Below are 26,053 nucleotides of genomic sequence, written 5' to 3'. Positions count from 1 at the left end.
GCTTCAGTGAAAATGGCTGCGAGTGTATGAGTTAATGTGACCTATAAATAAAAACAACTGATACAATGTGGTTGCAAGTGTGCATCCTCTCTGGGAATGTGGCTATATTGTACTATATTAATATCATTAATTTGTTATTTGTGAGCACATTAACATACAAATGAATATTTCATGAGCATATTATACCCAAGTAATAGCTGCAAATGTGCATTTTGTGTGCATATAACCATACTGTTTTCCCCCATGTCATGTCTGGAGCTTTGAAATTTCATCTCAATCAGTTTTCTTTTATCGTTTTCCTCTATGGCCAATTACTAAATTGAAACACTGGCCTAAAGGAGATTGCACAATGGATTACTTTACACACTTTTTTTGTTCACTTACAATAACAATAAACTACGCTCGAATGAGACTTCACCATTTATGGTTGATTTGGGATTTTTTTTTTTTAAGTGGTGCTTAAGTATTCTAAATGTTGAGTTTTTAAAGGGTCGAGCAAAAGTACATCCATACGATTAAGAGGCCGATAGTAAAGAAAGGGAGAGCTCTGGTTTGCTACCACGCGAGTTCACGTAGAGTTCAGTTACCATGGAAACCAAGGAATACAGTCAGGAAACTTAAGCCTTATGGTAACATTGACCCGTGGCTTTTATTTTTACAAGTGGGCATTTCCTACTAAACCGGTTGAGTGTGTTTATGTATGACTTTTCTTACTGGCAGGTTCTTCGCCGAGTCCAAATAGACGACCAGCAGTGCCGACGACAGGCCGTCATTGGCCAGGCTCCTGTCGGCTCTCACGCTCCGAAGCACCTGATTGGTCCGAGAAGAGGAAGAGTCAGACAATGGGCAACTGACGGCCCGAGACGTTCTCGTACCTGCTCCAATTTCTCCGCTGTGGACAGCAAAGACAACCACTCCAGTTTCAAGTGGAGCTTCCCGGTCGGAGCCTCCTCGAGGTCAAACCACTGCCGAGCACAAAGAAACATCTTTATATAGTTATATTAGGGATGTCAAAATTAGTGTGTTCATTTTGAGTTGAAGTTCCTTTAATGCCACAAATTTTTTTAACGCGTGATTAATGACTGCCCCTTACTTAGAAAGCCTGTAATGGGGGGAATTCCAGTCGCAATGCAACAGACACGTCCACGGCAAAATTTTGCAGCAATACATTTATTAATAATGCATATTTGTGGAGACTGGGGTAAATTGTATTTTACAATTTTAAAAATGTGCAAAATTTCCGAATATACTTCATGTTAAAGATTAGATAGCTCTTAATATGAAAAGAAAAATGCACTGAGCTGTCACCAATGTCTTACAAATGCAATTATGCCATCTAGTGGCAGAAAAATTACCTCAACACACATCAATATCACACTCGTTTTTTTACAGTACAGTACATCTTTTTAACTTTAACTTAATTTTATGAATTATGAAATGACTGTATCAATGACTAAAAGATGCTTAACAAGAGTAGGAAAACTTAGGGAAAAAATATTTTATTGTACATTTTATTATACATTTAGAACAGATGTAAAATTTCCGATTAATTGTGAGTTAACTATTGAAGTCATGCGTTATTTAAGATTAAAAATCTCTATGAATATTCAATAAATATTCAACCGTCAATGAATATTCAATGAATATCTGAGGTTATGGGTACTTTGACACTTAAAGTCTCTGAAACGTTTATATTTTAGTGATAAATTGTGAAAGATTATATTTATTTTATTGTTAAAGTCAAGTGAACCACAAGGTGAATTTTAAGGTACACTAAAACAAAAGGTTAAAAGGTTACTAAAATATCCACCAATCGTCTAATTGATTTGGAATCCTTGTTGAACTACCTTTCCAGCAATAGCTGTTTTTTGATAATTGACCCAGTAGTTCCTGATATATAAGGGTTCAAAGGAAATTGGACACGCCCCTTTTCCTGAAAAAGAAAAAAAATCGGAGGAGCATAGCTCCCAAACCCCTGCTCTGATTGACCTCCAATTTGAGATTTTGTGCTGTGCCACCACTATCAACAAGTACACCAAGTTTCAACCCACTGGGTAATTTAGTTTAGCATGGAATGGGCCCAGTTCAGAAATGCACTATTGTGGCCTCAATTTTATACGATACATAAACTGCCACTAATGTCCTAAATTCAATTATCTCTTTCCTTTGTATTTCAACTTTTTAACAATCTACAGAAGGTGGATTTAGCTGCCGCTGCCTCATTATTCCCTCTTGTCTATTCAAAGCCGACTGGCTTTACTTTAAAGCTCACTCAACAAACACGCGCACGAGGGCGGTGCCTCGACGCATTTGCTGATGTTGTGAAACTGATCCTTTAAAAGACATCAAGCGCAGGGCGTGAAACTGAAAGTAGGGAAAGAAGGGAAACAAAGCAGACGCTCACCTCGTCCACCTTCTGTTCTTTGTGCAGCTCGGCCATGTCGATCATGAGACTGTTAGAAACCGGGAAAAAAAAAGTTAGCGGTAAAATAGTGCCTTCAATCAGTCTTCATTTTGGTTTGAAAATGCCAATTTAGGGTCATTTTGCCTTTTTCCATGTGTTCTTTAAGAATGAAGCCCTACAGATTTTGTCCCATTGCTACTAAATTTGATGTATACTAGACAAATGGGCGAGGCTAAATTCCCAAAATGTGCAAAGACAGAAAATCAATCTTTGCGACTGACTACAGCATGGCAGCGGTTTGTCGACTCAGCGCCAAGTGATGCCGATCCCCCCTCCCTGGTGTGTGATAAACGAGAAGAAACGCACCTTCCCAGGAAATCGTCTTTGTCGGGATCCTCATCGAACAACTCAATCTCGAGGTGCTGACCCGAGTGCTCGTAAACCAATGCCTGACGAGGACAATTATTGTTTACCATCGATGCAAACAGCCGACGAGCACCTTTGTGAAAAAGCAAATCTGCAATTTGTCACCTCGTAAACTTCGTTCCATTTGGGGTGAAGGCTCTCCTTGATGGTTTTGCTCTGGAAGAGTTGATTGCCGATCTGCAGGATGCCGTAAGGGTCCGACTTCCCCTTGATGAGCCCGCCCAGGAATTTATCCTTCCCCTCCAGATCTTGGGCTTCCAAAAAGTGAATCCGAAGCACTCCCTTGGAAGACATAATGAAGAGATTACAGATTACCATACCACTCTAATCCTAAACCATAGACCTTACCACAAATCCTGTAGTGTAACCTGAACCAAAGAACCTTATCTCAAATCTTAACCCAAAGCATCCTGATCCCCAAAACACAAATAAATAACAATTAATGATCATAACATTTCTTTGAATGTCAGTTAACAAACTTTAGTCTTACTCATTCCTACTACTCTGAGCCGCTACTGCTATTTTACACCAGGGTTGTTTCGATATGCTTCAATGTACCATTACCATTACCAAAGGTTTTATAGTGCTCAGGCAATTTATTTCTTGCTTTGGCTTTTAATGCCACCAAGAGCCTAGAACAGCCTCACTTCATTATTCCTGTTTAAATGAGCGGTAATGAGTTGATATTTTCACTAATTAATTTAATGAACAAGGCGGGGGGATGAAAAAAATTCAAGCGTCTCAATCAAGGCTGTTGCCTGTGAGCGTTCAACTGTCATGGTTACAGGAAATAAACACACACACTTTGTTAGCGCTTCAGTTTGATAATATATAAAACTAGAAAAATTCCCGCGGAAATTTTGAATGGGCCTGCTAACTCTTTTCAATGAGCCGAACAGTTTAAACTTTCAACCATTGAAATCGGTCAAGAAATGTGGAAGTTAACCATAATCAAGATCAAATAAAGTATCAAATAAATACCGGTATTTAAAAAAACTACTCAGGATTCAAGAACCCCGTTCACATGCATGTCAATCTTTTTCCTGTAAAGATGTATCTATTTATTTCCCCTGTGTTGAAGGCAATCGCTTTTTGAGTAATGCCCGCCACGCATCGAGCAGTGAATGGATGGAATTTTTTTTTAGCGTAATTAATTGCATGACTTCACTAATTAACTCACGATTAATCACACATTTTATATATGTTCTAAATGTACAGTAAAATGTACAATATAATATTTTTTCCTATGTTTTCGTAGAGTTGTTAACATAAAAGTGGAATAAAAATGTTAACCTAATAGAAATATGGCTACATATTTTAGTCATTGATACAGTCATTTCATAATAATTAATACAATTAGTTAGTCGAGTTAGAGTTAAAATTAAAAAGATGTACTGTATTGTACAAAGCAAGTAATTTTTCTGCCAAGAGATGGCATAATTGCATTTGTAAGACATTGGTGACAGTTCAGTGCATTTTTCTTTTCATATTAAGAGCGATCTAATCTTTAACATGAAGTAACTTGTGAAATTCTGCACATTTTTAAAATTGTAAAATACAACTATAGTCTCCACAAATATATGCATTATTATTAAATTAATTATAATTTAATTATTATTCATAATTAAATATTATTTCATTATTATTCCTGCTAAATTTTGATGTGGATGTGGATGCTGCGTTTCCAAGTAAGGGGCGGTCATTAATCGCGTGTTAAAAAAATTAGTGGCATTAAAGGAACTTTAAATTAACCCAAAATTACCACACTAATTTTGACACCCCTAATTAAAAAAATAACAATAATCACAAAAGCATGGCATAATTGTCAAAGAAGAACTGGACTGCTACAAAGACAGGAAACAGGCAATCATTAAGGAGATACTACTGAGGATATTTTTGAGAGGTTGTTGGCCACCATTTCATTGCATTTCACTGGTATTTTTGAGCAATTTTCAACCTTCTGAGTTACCGTCAACGTATCGAGACACTGCGTTAGAAAGACAATCGAGACAATGAGTTAGAAAATTTCAAAATGCAGCGACAGGCATGCAAAGATTAACATCAGACATTCATTTCTCCAGACCTGCTGCGTTAAAATCTTGTCACTGTCCGACAACTATTTTTATACGTTACAACAGACATCATCGAATTATCTGATTAACCACCAAATTCCCCCAACCCTCCAAGAAATACAAACACATTCCACCGGTACCTTCGGCATGGGGAAGCGAAGCTGGGCCAGTTCCACGTCTCCAACCAGCGGAATGGTTATCCGGTTGGGTAAGACCAGATAGGAAGAGATGATATCTTGAATCAGACTGTCCGACAGGCCACTGTGAGGAAAGCAATATAAACAGAAGGCCTTGCATTATTTATGAACTAGACGGGTAAAAAAGTACACCCCCTGGGTTATAAAATATTCTCATCTAATCTCATTTTAGCACGGGTATGAAGGCTCTCACCAACCATTTTCAATCTGCAAGGGATCATAACCCTGAAAATCAATGTCTTCCAACTGAAATGGCGGAATGGCTGTGTGATCAATAGCAAAAGTCCTACTTTGATGTTTGGATGTCCTGTCATTATGGACATGTGTACCATCCGTGAATATTGTATTTACCAAGATACACTTTGCCAATTTTGAAAAATAAGAAAAGAAAGTGCTATCTTTGAAGGACACATACAAATGGTCAAAATGTCCTATAAAAATGGCCGCTTCAAACCAAAATGGTAAATTTTGTCTTTTCGAGCATGGATTCTTGAGACTTTTTTTTATGCAGGTTTTCTTATGATAAACATGTCTACCAACTTTCAAGTTGCTAAGCAAAACTGGCTTCAGAGGCTGGAATTTGCACAAAGTCACAGTGGTGCTACTGAGTCCATTTTAGGGGTTCATACCCACCAACCAAATGTGAATTCACGATTTTCTGCTCTTTCTGAAAGTCGTAGAAGAAATGATAAGAAACATAGCATAGCATAACTTCAAAAAGTATGCTACTTACAACTTACAAGCCCTTGTCTATCCACTGTACCACTTAATGAAAGTCGTCTGAAGAACTGCTGGTAATTACCTCTAAAGGACTCCAAAACAAATAGCCTCAATCAACAAAAGGGGCACAACAACAAACAACCCGTTGACAAGGCATCTAATATATCAGTCGGGAAAGGGTTCGATGAGGCTTCTCGGGGCGCGTCGACCAAGCGGCATAGCCTAATGTAATCACCGCAATAAATTTGTCGCTCAAAAATGCACTGGAGGCTAAGAAAAAATACGTGTATTAGTCCCCAAACAGTGATTGGCCAATTTGTCATTCCAAGCGCATTTAATTAAATTGAGCGACATTGAGTTTTCAATGTAAGAAACACTTAATGGTGAAATCTTAGACGAGAGGTAGCATTAGCATTCTATTTTAGCTTCTTCTTTTACTTCTTCTTCTCTTATAAGAGCTCTAACCGTGCAAACCGGGTTATCATCCAAATACAAATACTGGATCTTATTAATGTCCTATGTCTCTGATTGATTTGATCAATTAAAAATGGTCTAAATGTCAAACCACGTAAATGTCAACAGTTAGCCTTTACTAGCAGCTAAGTGACATTTCAACGACAAAGCGTCAGAATATCAATTGAATCAATTGAATTACAACTACCGTTTTCCGCCCATCTGTTTCCAAGGTAACGGCACAGTAGGAATGACAGGCAAAAGTTGATTTTATTGCCAGGTTTGACACGAATTCTGCCTAGCAACAGCAGCAACTATTTCAGAGAGACACAAAGGGCATGTTTGTTTTTGTTTTTTATTTATTTTACTATTTTGAATGATTATTTTGAACTTCTGCTGATACATTTAGATTGATTATGATTCTATTTCTTTCTTATTTTCTTTTTTTTTTTTTAAATGTATTACATTTATTTCCCCCACTGAAGAAACAAAATATAGATTCATTCAAATTATTTAAACGGCTAATCTCAACAAAAACGCATTCATGGAAACTTTCACATCACTGCAAACTACTGCACAGCCACAGTAATAAACACACTGTTACATTGTTAACCGCGCACGTGTTGCATAATAACATCACAACCACGCGCTGTGCAGCCAGCTGATGCCGTCTGTCTGATTTCACCACTTCGACCTGTCCTTCACTGGCCAACACCTCCTTTCACGTGACCGCCGCCACAACAAACACACACTAAACATAAACTCACGCAGAAGTATTGCATTGCACAAGCAGCAACGTTGATCTTTTTCACCCCCCACAAAGGACAGCACAAAAGGGCAGCAAGTATTTTTGTGCCAACATGTCTGCAAAACTACCGGTACTGACATACTGAAAATGTACAGATTCAACAGTTGTACTGTACTTTGAGTGAAGAAAAAAAACAACCTAGACTTTGAAATCTAGTTGAGTACAAAGTAACAAAATAGTCAAACATGTTTACTGTTAGAAATCAATGTAGGGAGTAAAAGTAAAAGGCAATCAGATATACAGTAACTAAATATTTGTACTTTATTACTTCCAACAAAAGTCATAAAGACAGAATGATAAAAAAATAAAAATCTTCTTGGAACTGTTTGGGAAAACATTCAACTGACAGATCATCGTAATGTATGATACACATTTGTTGCTTTCTTCTTTATATTGTTTCATACATTTGGTGTGCGGCCTTTGGTGGGCTTTGCAGAGACTAAAATGGGCCTGATGGGAAAAACAGTATATTTTCAGGTTTATGGAAGCCCAACTTTTTAAGAACCTTTTTACGGCAAATTTAAGAACTCTCATTCAATAAATGTGACCGCAAGGAGTGGTGAGAAATATGGGCTCAATATTATATCCGTGTAATAAGGTTTAACACTGTCTAAGGAATAACGTTATTTAAGATTCTTTGTTTATGGCAGCAAAGAAGACTTTTTTAATTGTCCTTGCATGCTTTGGCATGACAACTATATCAGAGGGACACATGACATGTAGAATATGAATTTTTTACATGAGAATTGTAAATGTGATTTAATTCACAGCAAAAAAAAAAAGGCTTTTCAAAGGACTTTCAAAGGATCCATGGACGACCCTGAATAAATTATTAGTAATGTATGAACTCCTTAACGCGAGTAATTACATTAGACTCCTTAATTAACAACCATTGACCCGACATGGTCTTAGAAACAAGCAAAACGACTTACGTGAGCCCGGGAATGTCCAGTACATTAGTGAGTCCCGTCCAGTTGATGTCGAAAAGCTGCAATAAAAGCAGACAGAGTCTAAGTGCACACTTGGTTTGTTTTCCATTCACAATTTGACTCCCGCCCTGTGGATCTACAGTATAATGAAGAGCGTAACGTAAATCGATAAATCAAGTCCTATGTGGATTGCTGGCTGCAATGGCTCATTGACCGCATGCATTTATTATTAATGGTCCCAAGTCAGACTTTTTTTTATTTCAGCTTATTCAGTTCATAGAATAGGCATCCAAACACAACTGTTGCACTGCATAGCTAGTATAGTGATGAGGCACATTAGGTAAATGTGCACAATCTGATGAGATCCAAAAGACTAAAGTATAGAAAGGCATTCATTTGCATGCATTTTGTAGTATAGAATACTTCCCCAGATTGAATTTTCTTCCCCAGTACATCACTGGATAAAACAGATCATTAAAATTGTAAATACTTTGAAATTGTTTGATAAGATGGTAGAACAGCTATATGTAACTTTTTAAAAATGGCTGCCCAAACATATTGGATATTCTGTTTGAAGCACACTAGTGACATGTGGTGAGAATGAGTTTCTCTGAATTGAACTGCAATTCAAATTCAATTCAACATCTTGTGGGGCGGAGCCAATTCAAATTCTAATTCCGCCACTGAATTGAATTCTGAAAGCCCTGATACACACCTTTTAATCATTTGTGGGGTTCATTTATTTATTTATTTATTGCCATTTTCACTATTGGCTGGCTGTCCCAGTACCTATCCCCGCCCCCGTGAATAGTGAGGTCCCCTCTAATGGCATTTATTTCATTTCAATAGGGAATGTTTTGAGTTTACAAACGTGGCAACGGAACTAATTGAACTCGCATCTTGTGGCACCACTATAAACTCGCGTTTGGATCTCTTGCTAGACCGCGACGGCGCACGTATCGGAGCATCCAGTGAGTGCTTACAACACTGCTGCGATCTCCTTTGGCTGCAGTTTGTGAGCCGCGCCCACAGGTGGGACAGTGGGCACAAATTCTCAGGTGGAAACAGCTGTTTAAATTATTAATAAGAGCTGCAGCAGCCCTCCTCAGGGCCTCATTAACACCGTTGAACACTAGGTTATAATGAGCAAAGATACAACATCGACATGGGTGGCACTTGTTCAGAACCCCCCCGCAGAGACTGATGGAAGAATGTGAAGGGAATGATGTCAATATTCACACTCACTGAACCAGATTTCACAGCTTTCCTAATGAGCCCACTCTACTTTCCTCATCCTCATAATGCTTCCACTGCAGCAGCATATTGAGCACTGCAACGTCTTATGCGGGTGGCGGGAGCAAGACTCCCTTTTCAGTAGACTAAAAGAAAATGACACAAGGAAGGGGAAAATGAACCTTTGATATGGTGGCTTACATCCAGGAATTGGATTTAATTAGGCGTGCCGATACTGAATGTCTGTACTTGAACTTGTACTTATGAAAACGTTCCATTACTATGACACTCGATTCCACTTCGCAGTGTGTCGTTTGTCAGATAGCCAACAGTTCTTCAAAAAGAGTCACCATGTGTTTGCTTCAAGCTGATTTTCAAGTTTCAACATTTCTTGACAATAATATGTTATGTGACCTCACTAGTCTAAACATGACATTCTGATTAATATTACATTTGTGGAATATGAGTTATGAAGCAAAATCCAACCGTTTTTATCCATCTCAGGGGTTCAGGCAACGACCAATCACAGCTCATGTGTTTTCTGTAGCTGTGCAGTGATTGGTTGTTATCAGAGATCTGAGCAACTGTGATGTCATCTTCAGTCGACAGCAAGTGGCAAAATGGCCGCCTCCTGGGATGGATAAAAACGGCTGGATTTTGCTGCTTAATTCATATTTCCACTAACGCAATATTAACCAGAATACCATTTTTAAACTAGTGGGGCTGCATAGAACATATTATTATCAAAATAATTTGGGGGGTTTACTTCCCCTTTAATGACACAACTAGTTAACACTAAAACTAACACAAAATAAATATACTTAATAAATGTATTTAAGTAAATGGCTTCATCTTGCAGAAGTCTGTTTGCTTAATGCTAAAGGATAATGTAAAAGGCAGGGCAGGGCTAATACGTTACTCTGCTTAATATTTAATTAATTGAATAATAGTCAAACAGATTCATATAAGAATTTTCATCCATCTACATTACTTTTACGTAACTGTCATTCATTCCTGGCATATGGATGAAGAATGATTGAAATGCAAAATGTTGAGCAAGCTTTAGTAATTTAGTGATTCCGAGTTGCGGGTGTGAGGACAAAGTAGGGCTGCCTATTAAAAGCTTTGGTATACAGCTCCACCGGGTGCTCCCATTTGCTGTAAATCGGTCAAATGTGTGATTTTTATAACCAGCGAGGTGGTTAACGATGTGTCGGAAGAGCGAGCAGAGATTAAACTAGGATGTGTGGCTGTGAGGAATAAAGAAGTATCAGCAGCGCAGAAAAAGCAATGAACTCTAGGATAATGACGCAAGCTTGGGAGAAATATGATATTTGATGGCCTCCAATCATATCACAGCCACTCCCCAGACACTATATTAAGGACACCTGCGCTATTTAATGATGTGGAGACGGTGGAGCACCCCAAAAGTGGAACGATTTGGAGTTCAACTGAAAATTTTCTTGAGCTATTAAAACATAAAAATATTTATCTTTGTTTTTTATATTTTATTAATGATCATTATTTATTCTTTATTTATACAGTGGTGCGTTGATTTCCATACACCTCCAAATCCAAACACTTGTATCTAAAATGATCTTTCCCCATTGAGATCAGTGCAAATGACATTAATCCGTTCCAGCCCCCACAAAATACCAACAAAAAATTGTGTAACATGTTTTCATAAAATAAAAAAAATACAATATTTAGGATAGCATAAAAACAAAATTAAATATGATTCAAAGAATTAAAACATTGTGCACCATGATTTCATGCTTGAATGCCCATTGACGTCGTGCTGCTCCTTTTGGTTTTGGTCTCTAAGATATCTATGCGGCAGAAATATTAGTGGTTTTTCGCAGAGGATAAAGAAGATACTCCTGTGAGTTTTGTTGTACTGTCTGTCTGGTGTATTGTTTGTATTCAAATGTCTGTTGCTGAAAGATTTAACTACCTCGACATTGATGCTAGTTTTTCTAGCTTATTTATGGCGTTTTTGTATTGTGTTATCGTTAAGATAGCAGACTTTATAAATTATGTGGTTTGCTTGAATATGTAAAAAATTCAAAGTGCTGCTTTATTTTTATTTTAGCCCATCCATCCATTTCCTATCGAGATGTTGCTCATTTTGGTGAACCTAACATGCCTGTTTTGCAAATGCCTGGGATTCCAACCCAGAACCTCAGAAGTGTGATGCAGATGTGCTGTCCGCTATTCACCTTGCTGCCCCGCTAAATATACAACAAAATACCAAACTTACAGGCTTCTTGAGGAAGAACAGAGAAAGTGCACCAACGAGAGGCACGTCGCCCAGCAACGGCTCCATCAGCACGCGCAACAAGCCATGAATCTGAGGGATTACAACAGGAACACGTTAACACAAGCACTTACACACACGCACACACAAAACGCTGGCTCCCTGACGCTCCCCCTGTAGGTTGGAAACACAATCTCAGCATCATCCTCCAAATTCTCATTCATAACAAATTAATACAATTACGGGGGATTAAAGCACTGGCGGTTTGTTCGAGGACGCCAGCTGCTGTCATTGATACCCAGGCAACAACAAATACTTGTTGTACAAATAAATATTGCTGGATGGCGTCAACGTGACAATCTCGTAGGGAACCAAGTCATCCTTTCATGAATTGCTGCTACAATGCTAACATGCTAACAGAGTCAAACGTCTGGAAATTGAGGGCTTGATATATTTATGTAGTTAAAAGTTTGTTAGAATTCATCAAGACTAACATTTATTTACCACTTTGTCTCTGTATAATGAAATACTTAAAAAGCATTGTAGTTAAAGTTTGGTTGAAATAGTCTAATTATATTTGAATTATATCATTAGTATGAATACCATACTGTACTAGTAAAATCATCTATATTTTCCACCATACATATTATAGTTGTGAGTGGAAATGTATTAATCTAGACGTAGTTGGACATTTGTGTTTAGAAGCTAGCATGCTAACATGAGAACTGATCTACTACTAACCCATTTGTCTCAAATTACATAGTTAATAATCTGGTATAATTCATTACACAAGTCTTTCATTAATGAGTATGACTACAATGCTTCAGGTTTGGTTAAAATAGTCTAATAGTACCATGCTAATATGGTTCACAGCTAAACATAATTATACTCTGAGGAAAAAACATGTTGCGATTCTGCGAAGCTACCATGCTAACAAAAGTATTTCTAATGCGAACAGGCACAAATATTTAGCAATTCATATTATTTATTAATACATGTTTTGGTAAAGAGATTAGTACTAATACTGTTAGCGTGAATAGTATTAGCGGTATAACGGCAATTTTGCTGTTAATAATATGGTATCTTGGCCAATGTGAAACAAATGACCCATTTTAGGATCTAATGAAAAAGAAAAAAAAATCTCTTAATAAGCAGCCGTCTAATTAGCGTTGCTAATGAGCTACAGAGGTTACATCCCAAGAAGCAGTAGAAATAAATCTCAGTGGAGGCACGTGAAGGTCAAACTAGAGCCACAAAACACTTTGACAGAGCGAAAAACACATACAGGTAGTAGTTTGTACCAAACGCACACTCACCTGAATGCTCTTTATTCCTGCTTTGCAGTAGTAGCGTTTGATGTCCACGTCGATCTCTGTGTTACCTACAAAGCTGGCAAACAAAAGATATGCCATCTGTTAATGTTCCAGCCAATGGAACGGGCTAAATTTGTAATCAGCACTTGTTAGCTTAGCTGGCTAACTAGGCCATTGTTGTAGCCCAAGCAAACACTGAAGTCATACCTGATTTGCAGGTCCATGACGATCTGTCGTCGGTCTACATTCTCGGAGTAAACCTTCACACCGTTGACCCTCAGAGGCTACACCGCAACACACAGTTCAAACTTTCATTTCTGATTTCAGTGACTTGGTTGTCTTTCTGGACTTCCAGCGCTAACGCCATGGATAGGAACAGACTTCCTCACAAGACTGTTTTTCTTTAACAGAGCCCAGATTCAAACCCAGAACTCATTGACTGTAAGGCAAAGCTGACAATCACTAGTGCTTATGCGCACAAACAACTCGACTTAATTGATGCAATAAATGTAGCCATTAAGGATGCTCACTTTGTCTCCGATGTCGATCTTGCTGAAGCGAAAGGTGCTGAGGTGAGCATTGGACTCCTTAACCGCTGGCTCCACCGTGTCTCGGAATAGCTTCTCCACATATTTACAGATGTAAGGCCACATCTGCTTCACCGTCTGACATTGCGGAGAACAATAATGATTGTAAACAGTTAAAAGGCCACCATTGTGTACAATAACTGCCGCAGAACTCCAGTATATTAAATATACAGCTTTGGTTAGCATCCCGCTGCATATGACTGAAAGTTGGAGCATGAATATTTATGAACGGCTTTGGAATGTACTGTACAGGCGTGGCTTCACTCAAGCGAATAATGCCAAAAGACGGCCGCCAGCTTCTTTTACCTTGTTTAGCCACTCCACTCGCTCCACGTCCGGGAAATGGACCTGCAGGGAAAACAGAGTAGACAAATTCCTCAGTTGAGCTGTAAGCCCGATGAATGCCAAAATGTCTTTAAAGGTCAACTCCAAGGACGCAGACAACATAATATGCGTCCACGCTTGAAAGAATACATAACAAGTTCATAAAAGCTTAGGGCAAACAATTTATTATGAGGCTATTAAAATGTTGCCATTGAACATAACATTGTGCTAACACAGATTGGCACTGACAAAAGAGGGCAATGAACACTAAAATACAGACATACCAAAAATGCAGCATTGCATTTGGATATTTTTACATTATATTTTTCAAAACCAAACGTGAGATTTCCCCTCCATCTTTTTTTATTCTTTTATTTTCCCCAATATTCCATTTTTCAGTTTGAACTTTCTGAGTCGCACCTTCCATTAGCCCCTCACCTTGATGCCACAACTCTGCCAGTAAAATTGAAAGCAGTCAAAGGTGAAACTCATGACGTCAAAACTGAAAAAAGCAACACAGACAAAATAAAAGCACTGCAGTTCACAGGAGAAAAAAATATGAATGGGATATCTGAATCCTGACCTGCAATAACACATCATAACGTAATATTTTTAAGGCCTGCATTTTCAGTGCATCATTTTCTATTTAGCTCATTTTGACGTGGACGTGTCCCCCAGATAGTAAAGGGTGGTCATTAAAACAGCGTTTAAAAAATAATTGCCGCTAAAGGAACTATAAATTAACTCAAAATGAACATACTCATTTTGACACCCCTAGTAAATGTTATATTTTCTCTAAATCCACACAGGATCAACGTTAGATGTACAGGTCCCACCTGAATATTTTGACAAGGCCAAGTCCTGTTAGTGATCAGAATGTGCTGCTGCTGGCAGTTCCTCTAAGGAACTCACTGGTTTGACCAATAGGAAGGTCCAACCTAGATCGGGTTCAAATTTTGGGCTGAAATCGGCTTCTCTAAAATCTAAAACCAAAGTCACTGCAAACAAGTCTCTCCTACTGTTTCCGGGTTTATTATGTCGAGCTGTGGAAAAAGCTGATGAAAACAAGAAAGCTATGGCACAATACAGTATATCAAAATCTGCGGACAGATCGTTCTGCACAAACAAACACATAAATAAACTCAGCGCCGGCAGATGTAATTAAGCCCAATTGGATTGGACACCCCCTCCCTTTTCTTTTTTCGCTACAATGCACTGTTGTAAGGACAAGGAAGCAGTATGGATTCAAATCAAACTAACATTGCTGTCACAGTGCAAAGTTCATTGATGTTAATAAGCACAAATCCAATCCATCACGATGCAATCCCTTAACTTTGCTGACATTCTCACACCTTTCTCCCCACTTTGACGCTTAGCTAAATGGTTCCAACAGTCAATGAGGTATTGATTGAACAGGGGCCAAAGCATCCCCCCCCCTCCACAACCCCTACGAGTACACAGACCAGACCCCCCACCCCTCCCCAAATGCATCGTGAGTTATGGCACGCAGTCAAGCAGATCTCAGAACACGGTGCCATTCCCACCAGGGTCCCCCGCCAAAGTGCTTATGCGGCGTTTATGTCATTGCGGCGATGAAGCGGCGACAGGAACATGAAGTCCTACTTAGAGCGACGTATGAAGCCGTCTTGTTATGAGCTCAACAGCAACAAAGCGAAAAGTGAGGAGTCAGGACAGGGTTAAGGTGACAATGACGCGGATGAGGAGGATGCGGATAGAATTGTGAGAGACACCGATACCCCAAGCAGCGGCGGTTGGGAGGAAAAGGGAAGATGGACCAAGTGCGCTTTATTGATTTTGCAGAGCAAGCGCAGGTAGAGCCACTGCAAGATTTCACCTCGTGGGGACAAACGGATGCTGGTGCAGACTGAAGATTTTTTGAATACTGAGAGCACCAGGTTGCGAGTTCTTGACCCAGATGCCTATTTTGACCAAATACTTGTAACTTAAGCACAACATTTGAAAGATTCACAGTAGTTGTTACAGTAAATATGCACTCTAAAAACAATTGGGTCCATAGTAACCCAACTATGGGTCAAAAATGGACCAATCCTCTACTTGGGTCAAATTGACCCATAAAGTGGATTGGTCCATTTTTTATCCATAATTGGGTTACTTTGGACCAAATTGTTTTTAGAGTGTGCGCACACGGGAAATAAGTAAATACTCCCTTGTCACATGACCCAGCCAATCAAATTACAGAGCTGCTTTATAAGTGGAGCGAGTAGGTGTTTGCGAGTCAGGAAAGCGGTGAGGAGAGAAATCCAAGGACCAATCACAGGCAGACGTCTCTGACGTGACAAGACTGAGCCAATTAGTTAGTTTATTACGAATTTTTTTGCAAGTGGAGCAAGTGGGTGTGTGTGAGAGATGGGCAAGCAGCGAGGAAAGAAGTCCAAAGATCAATCTCGGGCATTGTAACTCCTCTGAAATGACAAGTCTCAGCCTGGTTTGTCCAAGCAAGTGGAGCAAGTGGAAGCGCGTGAGTCAGGCAAGCGGTGAAGAGAGTGACAAGGCTCATCCAATGACATGTTATTTTGTGAGCAACTTTTCAAGTAGAGCAAGTGGACGTGTATGAGGTGGGAAAGCGGTGAGTCGTGAATTCCAAGGACCAATTTCAGACGTAACTTCGCTGAACTGACAAGACTAAGCCTTATTTGTTCTGGGCGACTTTGCGAGTAGAGTGAGTTGGTGCACGCAAGTCGGGCAAGTGGTGGGGAGAGAGGACCAAGGACCAATCAAGAGCATGGTGACCTGACTTCTCTGACATGTTAAGACTCTGTCAATTACATTGTTTACTTTCCAAGTAGAGCAAGACACAACCAATAACTGGAATTGTGTCTCCTCTGACATGACACAAAAGGCTTTGCAAGTGGAGGTTGCACCATGTTGTCTTGTATCCTGTAAGTGGGATGCTCTTTGCATTAATCAGCACCGTTGTGCATCCTCACGCCCGAGTCAGCACAGAGTCAGCTTGCAACTTTATTATTTTACTTTTTTTATGAGACATTGTGAGCAAACGGTGACTGTAAGATGAGGTCATATCGGGACAATATCCAGCCAGGCAGTTGTGACTGTCAATGGCGGCCATCTTACGTTGCCATTCATTCAGGCTGCCTAAATTGAATACATTGATTTACGTTACGTTAACGTTATTTTCTGGCTCAACGGTGAAAAGTCCACCATGTATGACATATAGTTGTACCAATAAGTCTGGGGGAAGCACTATATTTATATTTCATTGCTAAGTGTTGCACAATTTAGTATTGATATCATGATGCAAAGTAAACACATGTATGGCAAAAACAATATCAGTATCAACAATACTGCCAATGGTTTATTGGAATGCAAAGTGATGAAAACAACATATACATATTGATATTTCAGCATCTTGCCTGCTCTTTGTACTGCGTGATTTGGTATCCACCAGATTCCAAGTAAATAAATTGCCAGCATTTTTTTCTGGTTATAATATTAACATCACCGAGTTGGGGATACTGTATCAGTCAGTATCAACCCAATTCCGTCAGTATTGCTGATACTGTAAACCATAGTTTACTCTGGTCAAAACTAGTCTTTAAAACAGATACTGGCATTTTGGTTGTACCTTTGCTCTTCACAATTCACTTTTTATCATTGTAACTGGCATTAGTGTGCGACAAAACAAGATTTTCTTAAAAAAATAAAAAATAAAAAAATAAAGATTTTGTATTGACTCGGTACCAAATAACACAACATATCATTGCTATTGATAACCATATTTGCAACATTGGCAACCACAATCTGCGATCTAATATTCTCTCTCTGTCTCTCTTTTAGTCACTTTTTTTTTTTTTTTAATCAGGGTAACATGTGCAACATACTGCAACATTTACTATCATCATCGCCAAAATCGTCCATACTGTAATTGGTATCAGCAATACTGGGAATGTATTTTTTGGGGGGTTATTGGTCGACAATACCATATCTGTTGCATATGATGTCACATCGTGCATCATTACCTGATGCTACCAAATCAAAACGCAACCTGTTAGAATGATGTAAAAAAAGAAAAAAAGGTGACTAAAACAGAGCAAGTGAGCGGGCTAGATCCCAAAATAACAGGGTGTCTGGTTAACCATTGTACCCTGCTGTATTTAGCTCAGGCTGGGGCTATGGGTCTAACGTCACTGCCTTACGGGGTTGAGAGCGGACAGCTGGTCGCCAGTCACAGCTTTACACCTCCAGTCAGCTGACAGGCAAAGTTATAGTGCAGGTGGAAAACAACGCGATCTTACCCACGGCGGTAGGTCCGAGGAGGTCAGACCCGGCGCGAGGCTCCTCTCCTCCCCCTCCAAGAAAGCCAAAGCCCGATTCAAGCGGCTCCGCTTGCCTCCGGCATTTTTCCTCCACCAGAAATAAACCACGAGTCCGATCAGCATCCAGCTGAAGCTGAACTCAAAGTAGCCCAGCGCGTAAATGGGGAAAATGAGCACAAAGGTCTTGGCGAATTGCACCCACGTCTGCGTCAGCTCGCTGGTGGCCGACAGCGGGCTGTCCTCGCCACCGGGCGTGTTCCCCGCAGAGGGGCGATGGAAGCGGGCGCCGGGCGCAGCTGGGCTCGGCCCGGCGTGGCCGTTCTCTTTGGGCGCCGCTGCCGCGGTGGTGCTGGCACTCGCACCGTGGGCTCCTCGCACGGCCGTCATGCTGTCTCTGGACATGTCTCCGTGTTCCGACTGTCCAAAAGGGAAGAGAAAGGCAGTGCGGTTGCTTCACAAGCACGCCGCTGCTGACCCATAACCCTCAAGGGGAGCCCTTAGGAACCATTCCTCTGGTTGCAGCGATTAAGCTGCAGAGCCTCGCGGCTCCGGCGCTTACTCGGGGGTGGGAATGAACATTCCCGAAACGTGCACTGGGGATCATGTGCTTGAACGTGTTTGTTCATCCCATACCACTAAAGCACAAGCCCAAACAAATAAATAAACAAACAGCACCACCTAATGGTCTTTGGAAGAAAACGCATCTCAATCGAATCGCTAATGCAGGGCAGGCTGTTTCTTCTTTCTTTCTTTTTTCTTTTTTTTTTAAATACATATATGCACCATTTCAAGCCATTCCCCATCAAAAGTAAAATTCAAAATAAAAAGTAAATCAGAAATTAGCAAACCTGTTTTAAAAACAAATTTAAAGATACATAAATTAAAAAAACAGACAAAAGTCAAACAAACCAAATCATCTCGAGATAATTGACAAGCTTTGTGTGCATATTGCAGAATATCTGTTCCGCCTCACGCCTAAATAACTGCAGTTTCCCATGGACCCATTTCACTGACGAACACAACTTTTAGCGCCAAGGAAAGATCAGGCTTTCTTGACTGACAGTGGCAGAGAAAGCATCGAGTAGGTTTTTTTATGATTACGTTCCGCTCAACCACAAAACACTGTAAACGTGACTGAAACGCTATTAAGTCTTTCTCGCTGTGACTGTTGTTTAAATTAGTATCAAGTAGATCCGTGACAGGGTGAGGTAGGGCTGGACCGCCGTTATATGAGCATATTTTAAACATTTGTAAAAGCCCTGAAAACGTGTCAGATAAATTAAAACTAAACGCCTCTCATAATATGAATATCATTTGAAAACTTCAATTATGATTGAATAGTGATAATTATGTTTATATGTTCTATGTACAGCCAGCGCAACACTGAAGTCTCTAACATGGCGGCCATTTTGAGTGTTTTTCAGGAAAAAGTGGGTCACTTGGAATGAGCTATGTTCTTAGTTGTCTTGTATGTAAATAGTGCATATTCTTAAACTAAATGGCCGGACTGGGACTCATTTTCAGCCCTGGAGTTTCAGGGCTCAGAACGGCCCACTTAAGTTCACATTTTAATGAACATACAAAATTTTACAGGTTGTGTATCAATGTAAAATAGATGAGCATTACCTCCAACGATATTGCGTTTGATCAAAAATGTAATTTACAATTGAATGCTCTTACAAGAGCACAATCATTTTTTATTTGAACAATTATGTTAACATAAAATGGGCAAAAAAGTTTATTCGGGATTAACGTTTTGCTACATTTGATATTAAAATTGTAACTAGGTGACACCCTAGTAACAAAGGCAGGCAGTCATTGATATATATATATATAATATAATGGCCTGTAAGGGTGATTTGAGTTACAGTTCAGTAGCAATGAGACAGGTCACATACGATGACGTGGATGTTATTTATTTACGGTTGAATATAGGGCGGCCCACCTCCAAATGGCCCAATCTGGGCCTGTGTACAGCGTACCCCTGAGATAAATCCACCAGACTAGCAAACACAAGCCCAGTCATGTGGTTAATGAAAAAAATGAAAAAAAGAAAGAAAGATTACTGCCTACTTCAGCAAGTGTAGCAAAAAAAATGAAAGAGGTGAAATGCTTCAAAGGAGGGACACAACAAGGACACAAAAAATAAATAAATAAGAAGTACAGAAAACAATATAATAAAAAGTTCAGTCCTGCTACTTGTATCTCTTCTAACCTCATGATCCACAAGTGAGTGACGGCGAACTAATGTTACATGCGGTATATCTGGTCGCGACACAGTTTTTTTTAAAAATATATTTTTATTACATTTTCTAGAAATCGACTTGGGTGGTCGCCAGTTTACTTGGGTGGCCCTCCCAAGTATTAACATGGACTATGAGATCATGACCAGGCACCCTGAACCTGACCCGCTGCTGCTGTTTACAGTGAAAGGTAGGGAGAACGGCCACGCATCATCTCTATTGATGGATAGATGGCACGCTTGTGTTGTTGTCTATACATCAAAAACATTTACAATGAAAAGCTCCAAGCCCTTAGGCTTCATTCAGACTTCTCTGACATGTGAAGACTCAGCCAATCATATGGTATGGGAAACAAAGCGATCCGCGGTGTCTTACCCAAGGCGGTAGGTCCGAGGAGGCTCATCTCTTCCCCCTCAAAGAAAGCCAAAGCCTGACTCAAGCCAAGTGGCTCCGCTTCCCTCCGGTATTTCTCCTCCACCAGAAATACACCACGAGTCCGTTCAGCATCCAGCGCTAGTGGCCGAGAGCGAGCTGTCCTCGCCGGGCGCGCTCCCCGCACAGTCCAAAGGGGAAGGCTTTCTTTCTTTCTGTCTTTTTTTCATTCTTTTTTCTTTTTTTTCTTTCTTTTTTCTTTTTTCAATACATATATGCACTTTACATTTGTACCCTTTCAAGCTATTCACTAATCACTGGCCTTGAAGTGTTTTACTTTCATCTAAAAAGTTCGACCAATAATGTATTATGAATCACGATAAGATGTTTTATTATTATGCTCAATTTGAGCATTAAACTGTCAGAACGGTATCAGTTTGACAACGGGTTTAATATTGTGGACGTATTGAGACAAAGACAAACATAATAGCCTACTCATAATTATCATTTATTATTTTTATTCATCACAATTTGAAAGGAATCCATAACGATACACCAATGGAATGAGGCGTGCGCTCTGCTGTCGATTAACAAGCCTGTCGTCAAGTGGAAAGTGACGCGTTTTCCTTGGTTTCTGAGAACTACGTATGCGCAGGAGCGGAGGTGAAGATGCTGAAATCCACTTGAAAAGACTGCAATTGCTTTTAGAGAGCAGTGTTTTTCACAGTTTTGCATGGGTAAAGACGTCTCTTTCCTCATTGTCTATAACTTATTTAAGCTTGCTGCCATTTCCATCAAATCAAGATGGCGTAAAGTTTTTCACGTGTTTCACATGTTACACTTCGCCAGCCTTCAAATAAGACCCATTTTGAAACATCCGATTGGCTTCTGCTTTCAAACAAGTTTCTCCAGTGCCTTTTTAAGAAATGTGTGTGCTTCTTGCAGACTACAACACTGTGTGGAGGGGGGCAATAATATGGGAACCCTGGGAAAGGTACAGGGAATGGGGGGAATTTGATGGGTGGACATCTTAGGGCAATTGGGTGGTCGGATTGGCGATGGGTAATTGGGTGGTTGTACCGTCTGGTTGGATGGTCGGATTGGCGATGGGTAATTGGGTGGTTGTACCGTCTGGTTGGATGGTCGGATTGGCGATGGGTAATTGGGTGGTTGTACCGTCTGGTTGGATGGTCGGATTGGCGATGGGTAATTGGGTGGTTGTACCGTCTGGTTGGATGGTCGGATTGGCGATGGGTAATTGGGTGGTTGTACCGTCTGGTTGGATGGTCGGATTGGCGATGGGTAATTGGGTGGTTGTACCGTCTGGTTGGATGGTCGGATTGGCGATGGGTAATTGGGTGGTTGTACCGTCTGGTTGGGTGGTTGCAGAGCCGAAGGGAAATTGGGTGGTTGTACCGTCTGATTGGGTGGTTGCAGAGCCGAAGGGAAATTGGGTGGTTGTACCGTCTGATTGGGTGGTTGCAGAGCCGAAGGGAAATTGGGTGGTTGTACCGTCTGTTTGGGTGGTTGCAGAGCCGAAGGGAAATTGGGTGGTTGTACCGTCTGTTTGGGTGGTTGCAGAGCCGAAGGGAAATTGGGTGGTGGTACCGTCTGTTTGGGTGGTTGCAGAAACGAAGGGAAATCGGGTGGTTGTACCGTCTGATTGGGTGGTTGCAGAAACGAGGGGAAATTGGGTGGTTGGAGTTTCTCTTTCCTCAGGGGTCTGGAGGAGTTGTCTACCACCAGCGCTGAGTTGTTGACTTCCCCCAGGAAGGGTTCCTTAATCAGTGGAGGGGTTTGATCAGCTACATGATGACATCAAGCTCCAGATTGAAATGTTTGCTTCTGATTACTCACCAAGAATTAGAAGAACACAAACAAAAGTTTTGATCATCATTATGATGCCTTTCCGTTCTTTGATGTAGCAAAGCAAAGGTGGCATTTCCTATAAAAATGATGACAAAACAGAAAAAGATTGTAAAGTGTAAGTCATCTTATTTCTCAATTTCATCTTTTGTCAAAAGCTATTTGGATTTTCTGAAATGATGAAAAATGCCACATTGTTGGAAGCACTTGTGGGAGTGTTGATGAGGATGTTCAAACATTAATCATTAATATGGGACTGCTGCGGAGCAAAGCAGGCAAATATTACTATTAACTAAAATCAACAGGAAGTGACCGGATTTCAACAGGAAGTGATCTGATTTCAACAGGAAGTGGCCTGATTTCAATAGTTTTTTTTGTGTGCTTTCTTTATTAATTCAAACTCCAACATCTAATTCAAACTGAGCACACAAACCAGAACAGTGCTATCAAACAAGACACAAGAAAAAGAAAACACACAAAACAAAAAAACAACAAAAAAAAGGTAACATTTTCAAGTTATTAAGGCTTGCTTCGTCCTAGCCCTCCTCAATGTCCTTCTAAACCATTCAATTTCCTTACGCCTGATTTCAATAGTAAGTAACCTGATTTCAACAGGAAGTGACCCGGATATTGCCCAATCACAACACGAAGTGATGTGATTTCAACAGGAAGTAACCCAGAAGTTGCCTAAAATCAACATGAAGTGACCTGATTTCAATAGGAAATGACCCGAAGGTGATCTGATTTCAACAGGAAGTGACCTGATTGCATCAGTAAGTGACCCAGAAGTGACCTGTTATCAACAGTGAACTGGAAGGGGCCTAAAATCAACAGGTCGTGACTCGATTTTAACAGGAAGTGTCCTGATTTCAACAGGAAGTGACCCAGAAATGGCCTAATATCGACAGGAAATTACCTGATTTCCACAACTACTACTTTCACAAGTATTATTACTACAAGTGCTACCACTTCTGCTACAAGTAGTCTACTACATGCGGCTTTCCACCTTGCAAGAGTAAGCAGTCCCATTCCAAATTTCCGTGGAAAATGTTCTAGTTATTATTATTATTTTCATCTATCAATCCATTTCCTGAACTGCTCATTGAACTGTCGGTACTTTCGGCGAGTACCGACACCAGGTGCTGATACAAGCCTTATTTTAAGGTATCGGTACTCGCAATGGTGGCCAGCACGGATATTATCTGTTCTTGAGTGACCATTTTGCAATCAGGAACTAGAAATTAAAAATTAGAAATTAGAGGAATAGAAAATTGCTATTAATTTCATGCACATTTCAGGAAAAATGCTATATTGGGATATATAGGTCTTACTTTAAAATCTTAAATTTGGGGGGGGGGGGGATTTTATGTACTAGTGGTGCAGTATCTTTTATCGTTATTGATGACTACTCAAGAGTTGGGTATCTGTATTGGTCTGAAAAAAAGTGGTATCGAACATCCCTAATTATTATTATTATTATTATTATTATTATCATTATTATTATATAGAAAGCACTTACCACGCTCAGTCAAGTCTGCTGTCCAGTACCTGAATGGAGCTCGAATGGAGCTCGAATGGAGTCGGTGTTGGTCCTCCACCAACACTTTATATTGCATCCCAGCCTGTCGTGATCATCATAAAAGAATGTGACCTGAACTTACATCTAAACCTTGTTGAGGCGAGGCCTTAATTATTTACATGCCACTTCATGTTTTGAGGACAAGTAATTGATCTTTCGCAAATCATGCCCCAAACCTCTCCCAAAAACGCTCCAAGCTCCTCTCCACTCCATTGAAATCCATTGTAAAATCAATCCACAAAACTTTTGTCAGTTTCAATAAAAGTAGACCAAACATAGTTTCAACAAGCTGTAGACGTCCAACAAGCAAAATAGTGAAGTAATGTGCCCGTTGTGTAAATCACACATGAGGACTCCACAAAGTGGAGCGATGTCTTCAATGGATTACACAGCCTCACCCCCAGTCCCCAAAACAAGCATTACTATGTTTGCTCCAAGGTAAGACTATAATGGGCTAGGCTAAAGCTAACTAGCAAAGGGACGAGCTAAAACTGTTGTCAAGTTCACTTTTGCTGTAGAGGCAAGATCAACCACAAAACTGGACAACAAAGTTATACTCATGATTGTTTAGTATTTTATATTATCAGGATATTGTGATCATCAGCCATTCATCGCCTAATTAAGCACGCACTTCCGCATTTTTTTGTATTATGGATATATCCTTCCCTTTTGCCTTGATCTGGAAAATATCACGCTTGTATTGCTCCATAATCACCCACTGACATGCTCTGGTACATTCATTTATGTTGCATGTGTACAGAAGGATGTTGCACTCGGAAGTGTCAAGTGAGGGGGGCGGGGCTTTTGCAAAAGGTCCATTGTTTGCCAATGCTATTATATAAAGACAGCAATTTTGCCCTTTGAAGTTGTTTTATTAAGTCCGTAATTGGTCAATTAGGTGACTAAATGTAGCAATGTGACAGGTGGCCACCATCTTTGTGGAGTTAAAAACGAAATAACATGGAATGAGCACTTCAAATGGCTCTAAAAGCCCTCCTTTTTCTCTTTTCACGGATACCTGGTCATCAGGGAGTGCAGGGCAATGAGGAGGCGGATAAACTTGCAAAACAGGGATCTGAGCTCCCCGTTGAGGGCTCAGAACCCTTCATTCTGGTCCGGTATGCTAGCTGTGTCTATGCTTTGCAGGACTGGAGCAAAAAAACAAAACAAAAAAACACTTTCAATTAGCGTGGGAAAAATGCTCTGATGGCAAAAGAACAAAGGAAGTGTGAAAGTTATTGTGTGAGCTCTCTAATTGGGTTAATTGCAAAGGTTATTACTTTTTCTGTCTTACATATTAGTTTATTAACAGGGTGTTTATTTGATCCTTAGTCAGGTCGCTTCTTGGTTGATTACTCGTACATTCCATAAAGAAAAGACAGCGGGGGGTTAAAAAAAAAGCCCTTTTATACATACATACATTTAAGTTGTAGCTCCATCAACATTTCAGCTCACCAAATCAGCAATTTTGTTTAGAAGCAAGTGGATCCTGTCTCTGTAGTCTTTTTAGCTCTGCTTGTTTGTTGTGAGCAGAGGTGGCAAATCCTGGTCCAGAAAGTAAAAACCCTGCCACAGTTGGGCTTTAACCCCTGATGCTAGCTAGCTAGCTAGCTAGCTCCCTTGCAGGTAAACAAGCACAATGGGAGCTAGCTAGCTAGCTAGCACCTGGGGCTAAAGCCAAACTGTGGCAGGGTTTTTACTTTCTGGACCTGGATTTGCCACCTCTGGTTATGAGTTTATGTAAGAAAAGGTCAAGCAAGGAGAAGTGACCTATTGACATAACACGCGCACACGTGCACATGAATATGCCTGTTCATCACATGCGACTATAAAGCTCAAACGTACTTTTCTCAAATGCTAAAACACAAAAGCCGATCCTCTAAACCAAATGACCAGTTGTCTAAACACATGTAATAAATGTATAACCCCTCATTTGCCAATATCATAAACACAT

General features: G+C 40.1%; 1 protein-coding gene and 2 long non-coding RNA genes across 7 annotated transcripts in view; 1 reads left to right on the top strand and 2 right to left on the bottom strand.

Moving 5' to 3' along the window:
* The window catches only part of esyt2b (extended synaptotagmin-like protein 2b), a 28,523-nt gene extending 9,898 nt beyond the window's left edge, over window positions 1-18,625 (bottom strand). For all 5 annotated transcript variants that reach the window (XM_086066497.1, XM_086066498.1, XM_086066499.1 and 2 more), the window contains exons 1-13: window positions 18,019-18,625; window positions 13,706-13,747; window positions 13,343-13,477; window positions 13,020-13,096; window positions 12,816-12,888; window positions 11,503-11,592; window positions 8,013-8,068; window positions 5,043-5,163; window positions 2,936-3,112; window positions 2,771-2,853; window positions 2,405-2,453; window positions 876-965; window positions 715-810 (exon numbers count right to left, since the gene is read on the bottom strand). In XM_086066497.1, coding sequence (XP_085922623.1) covers window positions 715-810; window positions 876-965; window positions 2,405-2,453; window positions 2,771-2,853; window positions 2,936-3,112; window positions 5,043-5,163; window positions 8,013-8,068; window positions 11,503-11,592; window positions 12,816-12,888; window positions 13,020-13,096; window positions 13,343-13,477; window positions 13,706-13,747; window positions 18,019-18,441 — 1,512 coding nt within the window. In that variant the 5' untranslated portion in view covers window positions 18,442-18,625. The remainder of the gene's footprint in view (window positions 1-714; window positions 811-875; window positions 966-2,404; window positions 2,454-2,770; window positions 2,854-2,935; window positions 3,113-5,042; window positions 5,164-8,012; window positions 8,069-11,502; window positions 11,593-12,815; window positions 12,889-13,019; window positions 13,097-13,342; window positions 13,478-13,705; window positions 13,748-18,018) is intronic.
* A 414-nt stretch (window positions 18,626-19,039) lies between these two features.
* Window positions 19,040-26,053, top strand: part of LOC147155850 (uncharacterized) — a 31,251-nt gene continuing 24,237 nt past the window's right edge. The window contains exons 1-2 of the long non-coding RNA XR_015091935.1: window positions 19,040-19,120; window positions 20,356-20,472. This is a non-coding gene — a long non-coding RNA (uncharacterized LOC147155850). The remainder of the gene's footprint in view (window positions 19,121-20,355; window positions 20,473-26,053) is intronic.
* On the bottom strand, window positions 22,356-24,134 carry LOC147155857 (uncharacterized). Its single transcript, XR_015091972.1, has 3 exons — window positions 24,040-24,134; window positions 22,512-22,599; window positions 22,356-22,433 (listed from the first exon to the last, which is right to left on the bottom strand). It is a non-coding gene; the product is annotated as an uncharacterized LOC147155857 (long non-coding RNA).

Source organism: Leptonotus elevatus, chromosome 21, assembly GCF_054856555.1.
Source record: "Leptonotus elevatus isolate MCC_2025b chromosome 21, RoL_Lele_1.0, whole genome shotgun sequence".
In the NCBI taxonomy this organism is placed as follows: Eukaryota; Metazoa; Chordata; class Actinopteri; order Syngnathiformes; family Syngnathidae; genus Leptonotus; species Leptonotus elevatus.
This window is presented reverse-complemented; position numbering and strand designations above follow the sequence as displayed.